The sequence below is a fragment of the Cynoglossus semilaevis genome, chromosome 15 (assembly GCF_000523025.1).
Source record: "Cynoglossus semilaevis isolate Cse_v1.0 chromosome 15, Cse_v1.0, whole genome shotgun sequence".
Taxonomy (NCBI): Eukaryota; Metazoa; Chordata; class Actinopteri; order Pleuronectiformes; family Cynoglossidae; genus Cynoglossus; species Cynoglossus semilaevis.
Genome location: NC_024321.1, coordinates 9,437,461 through 9,445,325, shown reverse-complemented (window position 1 = coordinate 9,445,325; position 7,865 = coordinate 9,437,461). Strand labels below are relative to the sequence as shown.

The 7,865-nt window shown below is 41.5% G+C and overlaps 1 protein-coding gene across 1 annotated transcript; it reads left to right on the top strand.

Annotated features, from left to right (window-relative positions):
- Positions 1–6,093: 6,093 nt before the first annotated feature.
- Positions 6,094–7,865, top strand: LOC103390906 (protocadherin alpha-8-like; the record flags this gene model as incomplete). Its single annotated transcript, XM_008326973.3, has 1 exon — positions 6,094–7,865. A coding segment is annotated over exon 1 (1,632 nt), but the record flags the coding sequence as incomplete, so codon positions are not given.

Below are 7,865 nucleotides of genomic sequence, written 5' to 3'. Positions count from 1 at the left end.
CCAAAGACGCCAGATGAACGAACAGGCTTTACGTCCATTTATACCGGAAATAAACATTTTGATTTTTTTCCCTCAACGATAGTTAACGTACCTTTATTTTTGTTATCTAAGTGCGGAAATTAAAAACATAGTTTTGTTAATGAAATGAACAATCCCATTTCCAAAAAATGGCGATCGAAAGCATCAGAGGACAAAGGCTGGGTGTGTGGATTTTCTTTTGTCTGGAACTGTTTGTGGTGAACCATTTGGAAGGAACATCTGGACAAATTCGGCATTCAATACAAGAGGAATCAAAATTAGGAACATCCGTGGGAAACGTGGCCAAAGACCTTGGATTAGATCTTGGACGTTTGGCAGAGAGAAATCTCCGCGTCGTGTCGGGATCTAAACAGGATCTGTTCAAGGTAAATGCCAGAGACGGCGTTTTGATGGTAAACCAGCGAGTGGACAGAGAAGAATTATGTGCAAAAACTGCCCCTTGTTTGATAAATCTGAAAGCGGTTGTAGAAAATCCACTCGAGATGCATCAGGTAACAGTTGAAATACTCGATGTAAACGACAATTCGCCAAGATTTCCTGAAGATAATTATACTCTGGAGGTGCTTGAGTCCGCCGTAGTGGGATCTCGATTTCAGCTGGAAGGGGCTCATGACTCAGATGTTGGTTTAAATTCCTTACAGTCCTATAAACTAACCCATAACCAGTATTTTCGAATGGAAACGGAAGAATCCGGGGAGGATGGGAAAGTTCCATTTTTGATTTTACAGCGAGCCTTAGACAGAGAGCACACTGCGCAACACTGGTTACAACTTACAGCTGCAGATGGAGGAAAACCATCGAAATTCGGTACAAGTAACATCACGGTTATCGTGTCGGATGTTAATGATAATTCACCAGTGTGCGATAAACAAAAATATACCATAACAATAAAGGAAAACGCACCTAAAGGGACATTTCTGCTGAAGATAAATGCATCTGACTCAGATGAAGGTTTGAACGGTGAGGTCGAATATTCTCTAAGGAGTAAACACAGAGGACTGTCTTCTGATCCCTTTGACTTGGACAGTACCAGTGGTACATTAACAGTGAGAGATGGCCTGGATTATGAGGAAAAACAAATGTACGATATTAAAGTACTGGCTGCAGACAAAGGTGCTGTGTCTCTGTCCACACTTTGCAATGTGATTGTTAGAGTGGAAGACGTGAATGACAACCCACCAGAAATAGAGATCACATCACTGTCAAGTCACATTCCAGAAGGCGCCCCCATCGGCACCGTGGTGGCATTAATGGGAGTGACAGACTTGGACTCAGGTGTTAATGGACAGGTGGTGTGTGAAGTTCCTGCACATTTACCTTTCCATCTAAAAGCATCTCCTGACGGACAGTCATACTCGTTGGTCACCAAGGACCATTTGGATAAAGAAACAACGCATGTTTATGAAATTGCAATAACTGCTAAAGATTTAGGATCTCCCGCTCTGTCATCTACTAAGATTCTAACGGTGAACGTGTTAGACGTTAATGATAACCGTCCCGTGTTCACCGAAAATCCCTATACTTTTTATGTTGCTGAAAATAACAAGGCTGGGATGCCGATGTTTTCAGTGAGCGCCGAGGATGCTGATGAAGGAGAAAATGCAGCAGTGACGTATTTCCTGGACAGAAACAACCCAGACTCCACAGTAACCTCGTTTTTGAACATTAACGAAGTAAACGGGACTATTTTCGGACTGAAAAGTTTTGACCGTCACAGTGAACGTGTTCATTCTGGATCAGAACGACAATCCTCCAGTCATTCTGTATCCACTCAGCTCTAATGGTTCTGCTGAAGGTGTGGAGGAGATTCCCCGCAATGTGGACGCAGGACACTTGGTGACTAAAGTCAGAGCCTATGATCCTGATATAGGATATAACGGCTGGTTACTGTTTTCACTGCAGGAAGTTTCTGACCACAGTCTGTTTAATTTGGACCGATATACAGGACAGATCAAAACACTTCGTCCATTCACAGAGACAGACGAGGCTGAGCATAAACTGGTCATACTGGTGAAAGACAATGGGAACGTTTCACTGTCAGCAACAGCTACTGTGATTGTCAAAGTTGTGGAGCCCAAAGAAGCTTTTGCAGCTTCTGATGTGAAAAGTTCAACCAAAGCAGATGAGGACAATGATGTGACTTTTTACCTGATGATAACTTTGGCCTCAGTTTCTGCTCTTTTTCTCATCAGTATCATTGTGCTGATTGCAATGCAGTGCTCCAAGTCCACAGACTATACTTCTAAATATCTACCAGAGCCAAACTATGATGGAACATTGTGTCACAGCATCCAGTACAGATCTGGAGACAAACGGTACATGTTAGTTGGACCCAGGATGAGTATTGGATCTACTATAGTCCCAGGAAGTCATGCTAATACTCTGGTCCTCCCTGATAGAAGAAACGGTTCCGAAGAGGTGAGGTCATGCTTTATTAACTATTGTATTTGTCAGCCTGTATACGAAATGAAATGGTGATACTAATATTATTTTAATATCGAATGCTATATTTTATTTGATACAGTATTGAAATCTGTAGTTCCATCATTTTACTGCAACATTTTCTTTTCTGTCGTTATTTCCTCGTTATTTAAGTTTACGGTTGGATGCTCTGTCCATGGTGCTGCATTTTGTTCGTCTTTTTTTCTTTCTTTCTTGTCCATTCTTACGTGTTGGACTCACTTGGGTTTAAATCGTACTTATGCAGTGTGGCCAGATGGTGTCACTGTGATCTAAAAAATGACTGGAGCGCTGATTCCACCAAAGCCCTACCCTAAATTAGTCGTCTTTGTGGAAGTGGTTACGTTTCTGTCGTGGACATTGTAAGGTTTAAGAGATGGTTAAGAAGGCTTGGAGCGTTCGTGGATGATTTTTTGACGGTGGATTTTATGTGATTACTTCGGAAAGAGACTGGATTGCTGGTTGTTTTTTAAAGAAAATCGCGTTTTTGCCTGAAGATGGGAGAACGAGGACAAAGAATACACGGCTGGTGGGTCGCTGTTATTCTGTTGCTGTGTTTCGAGGAACATATTTTGGCCCATCTGAGATATTCGGTTCCAGAGGAAGTGCAAGTAGGATACTCTGTTGGAAACGTGGCCAAGGACCTGGGACTTGACACTAGAATTCTGGTAGAAAGGCGTTTTCGCATCGTTTCGGGTCCAAATCACGCGTTGTTTGAGTTAAATCAGAACAATGGGATGCTGTATGTTGGGAAGAACGTGGACCGTGAAGCACTCTGTGACGGAAGTAAGGCTTGTCATGTAAACCTCAAAGTCGTAGTCGAAAATCCACTGGAAATTCATTACGTTGTCGTTGAAATAACGGATGTAAATGACCATTCACCGACGTTTCCAGAGCGCGAGCAGCGCCTGGAAATAGCAGAGCACTCTCCACCAGGATCTCGTTTCCAGATTCATGCCGCTAGAGACCCGGACGTTGGCACACAGTCGGTTCGAATATATAAGCTAAATACGAATGATATTTTTGATACAGACGTCAGAGACCGCGAGGGTGAAAAGATACCATTTTTAGTTCTGAAAAAGTCCTTAGACCGGGAGCAGAAGGCAGAACATCGTTTAGTATTAACCGCTGTTGATGGAGGTAGCCCCCCCAGATCTGGCACAATGAACTTAACCATTACTGTACTAGATGTAAATGATAACCGCCCTGTTTTCAGCAAGGATGTTTACAGTGTGTCGTTAGATGAAAATGTTCCAATAGGAACTTTGGTGACGCAGGTGAACGCCACTGATTTGGATGAAGGTTTAAACGGCGAAATCGAATACACACTTGCGAAAACGTTGAAGAAGAACGTGTACGATACATTTGAATTGGATGGTTCCACTGGTGAAATTCGAGTAAAAGGAAACATAGATTTCGAAGAAACGGATATTTACACACTGGACCTACAGGCCTCCGATAGGGGTCAACCGCCCTATAAAGGCGAAAGTAGAGTTGTAATAAAAATTAAGGACGTAAACGACAATAAGCCAGAAATTGAAATGACGTCACTGTCCAGTATTGTCCCCGAGAACTCGAAGCCAGGTACTGTCATTTCTCTCATCAGTGTTACAGACAGAGATTCCGGTGTTAATGGAAGAGTAATTTGTAAAATAAGCGGCAATGTTCCGTTTGATTTAATGCCATCACTTGAGGAGAACATGTTTTCTCTGGTCACTAAAGAGAGTTTAGACAGAGAATTCGTTTCTCACTATGATATTACAATAATAGCAACTGACTCTGGTCAACCCCAGCTTTCCTCTGTGAAGACGTTGAGTTTTCAGGTCTCAGACGTGAATGACAATAAACCAATATTCAGTCAGAATCCGTATGAACTTTATTTGCCGGAAAACAATTCTCCCGGTGCATCAATATTTTCTGTGACGGCCTTTGATAACGATTTAAATGAAAATGCAGCGTTAAGCTATCACCTAGTTCGTGGTGATGGGCTCCATAATGATATAACATCGTTCCTTAATATCGATTCGGAAACGGGAAAAATATCGGCCCTCAACAAGTTTGATTTTGAAAACGGGAAAACGTTCAAATTTGTTGTTGTGGCGTCAGATTCAGGAAGTCCGTCACTGAGCAGCAACGTCACAGTGAACGTGTTCATTCTGGATCAGAACGACAATCCTCCAGTCATTCTGTATCCACTCAGCTCTAATGGTTCTGCTGAAGGTGTGGAGGAGATTCCCCGCAATGTGGACGCAGGACACTTGGTGACTAAAGTCAGAGCCTATGATCCTGATATAGGATATAACGGCTGGTTACTGTTTTCACTGCAGGAAGTTTCTGACCACAGTCTGTTTAATTTGGACCGATATACAGGACAGATCAAAACACTTCGTCCATTCACAGAGACAGACGAGGCTGAGCATAAACTGGTCATACTGGTGAAAGACAATGGGAACGTTTCACTGTCAGCAACAGCTACTGTGATTGTCAAAGTTGTGGAGCCCAAAGAAGCTTTTGCAGCTTCTGATGTGAAAAGTTCAACCAAAGCAGATGAGGACAATGATGTGACTTTTTACCTGATGATAACTTTGGCCTCAGTTTCTGCTCTTTTTCTCATCAGTATCATTGTGCTGATTGCAATGCAGTGCTCCAAGTCCACAGACTATACTTCTAAATATCTACCAGAGCCAAACTATGATGGAACATTGTGTCACAGCATCCAGTACAGATCTGGAGACAAACGGTACATGTTAGTTGGACCGAGGACGAGTATTGGATCTACTATAGTCCCAGGAAGTCATGCAAATACTCTGGTGCTTCCTGATAGAAGAGCATTTGAAAAGGTAAGACAGCTCCACAGTTCCTTAATGACCTAAAGGGTTTAGAAACACTGACAACACCCACGTGGAATGAAATGTGTTGAATTTTCCATATTGTTTGATGTGCTTTTGTTCTTCTGTAGTTTTGTAACTGTATCCATCTATAGGTGTTGGACCGACGTCTGTTAATGTGGGGACATAAATGTCGTTACTGAGTCAGTTGACAGTTTTAGATTTAGGTCGGTTGATATTAGATGTAGGTTTAGGTTTTTACTTGTGCGGAAACGCAGACGTTTTGAAACGCTGTCCATGGTGCTGATGCACCTTAACGCTCCGGAAGTGTATATTTAGGGCGATGTAGTTGTCATTTTAAAGATTTATCGATGCCAGTGCTGATGGTATCTTTTGGCCAGTAAGCATATTTATTTTTTGCTTTCATGGTTGTTGTTTTCTTTTAGATTTTTTTATTAATTTGCCTAAAAACATCAATTGCATGAATGTCCATTTGCGAGTCGTACAAAATGTTTACAATTCAAACAACATAATAAATAAAACGGTAAAGCGCACAATATAATTATTGAAATATTACCAAAAATTATTGTTTATTCATAACTATAAAAACACGTTTATTTATTTAATATTTTTATCAACGTCTTTATTATACATCACCTTCGAATGCAGATACTGTCCACAAGGTGTCAGTGTCATATAGACGTTCTCTTATATTTTGTTACTGCCCACACGACGGTTTTCGTCGACAGAGTGAGCAGTCAACCTTCAAGACAAACGTATCGTTGTTCAGCCATAGCGAAACAAAAGACACGGGATCGTACGACAGAAATTTACCTCTGTAGTTAAATACTGTCTTGTGGGACCTCCTGTAATGTGGACTTGAATTTGGATATATCAACAACAACAATGTCCAACGAAAGGATGGGACAAAGACGAGGAATGATGTGGTGGGTGGCCTTCTCTTTATGTGTGCTGATCTGCGACGTGCGTGTTTCAGCTCAAATTAAATATTCAGTTCCAGAGGAGGTAAAGCTTGGATCTGTTGTTGGAAATGTCGCCAAGGATCTAGGACTGGACATTAGCTCTCTGAAGGAAAGACAATTTCGTATCGTTTCTGGAGATTCTCAGATGGAAGTGAATCAGGACAATGGCGTGTTGTATGTACGTAAAAACATCGACAGGGAGGAGATCTGTGAAAGCGGTCCAGCGTGTTTGATAAACCTGAAAATAGTAGCGGAGAACCCAATGGAAATACATTATGTCACGGTAGAAGTGGCTGATGTGAATGATAACGCCCCGAGTTTCCAGGAGGAGGAAAAAGTCATCGAAATTTCGGAGTCCAGTCTTCCTGGCAAACGCTTCCAGTTGTCAACTGCTCGAGATCCAGATGTTGGCACCAATTCAGTGCGCGTGTATAAATTAAATCATAACGAGTATTTTAGTGTACAAATTAGAGAGAGGGGTGAGGATAAAATACCATTTTTAGTTCTACAAAAGCCGTTAGACAGGGAAAAACAACCAGAACATAAATTGGTTCTGACAGCAGTGGACGGCGGGAGTCCACCGAGGTCAGGGACTCTTAATGTCTCAGTCATAGTTCTTGATTCAAACGATAATCATCCATTATTTAGCCAAGAGGTTTATTCAGTAACAATTCCTGAAAATGTTGATATTGGAACGAGTGTAATTACTGTTAACGCAACTGATATGGATGAGGGCGTCAATGGTGAAATTGAATATTTCTTCGGTGAGGAGCTCGACCCAAAAATATACGACATGTTCGAATTGGACAGGAAGACTGGTGAAATTAAAGTAAAAGGACAGATAGACTTCGAGATGTTTGACGTTTACAAATTAGATGTCCACGCCACCGACAGGGGGCAGCCACCGATGAGTACTGATTGCAGAGTCATTATCAAAATTCTTGATGAAAATGACAATAAACCTGTAATAGAAGTGACATCTCTATCAAAGGTAATACCGGAAAACGCAAAACCAGGGACTGTTGTTTCCCTGATCAGTATTTTGGATAAAGACTCTGGTTCAAACGGCAAAGTGAGTTGTAGTCTTTCAGGAGACGTTCCGTTTGAGTTGAAACCATCGTTCCAAGATAATATGTACTCGTTGGTTTTAAGAAGTCCCTTGGATAGGGAATCAGTTTCACATTTTAATGTCGAAATAACAGCCACCGATGGCGGACAGCCTCCACTGTCTACGTTTAAATCTCTGAATATTGAAGTTTCGGATGTTAATGACAACAAACCAGTATTTTTAAACAATCCTGTTGAACTCTATCTGGTAGAAAACAATGTGCCTGGAAACCCGATTATTACTGTCACTGCTTCTGATAAGGACTTAAATGAAAACGCTGCTTTAGTTTATCATGTTATTAGAGAAGAGAACGGTCATAAAAATGTGGCGTTTTTGAACATCAATACTGAAAGTGGACAAGTGTCCGCGTTGAAGAGTTTCGACTTCGAATCAACAAAAACTTTCCAGTTCCACGTTGTAGCGTCAGATTCAGGAAGTCCGTCACTG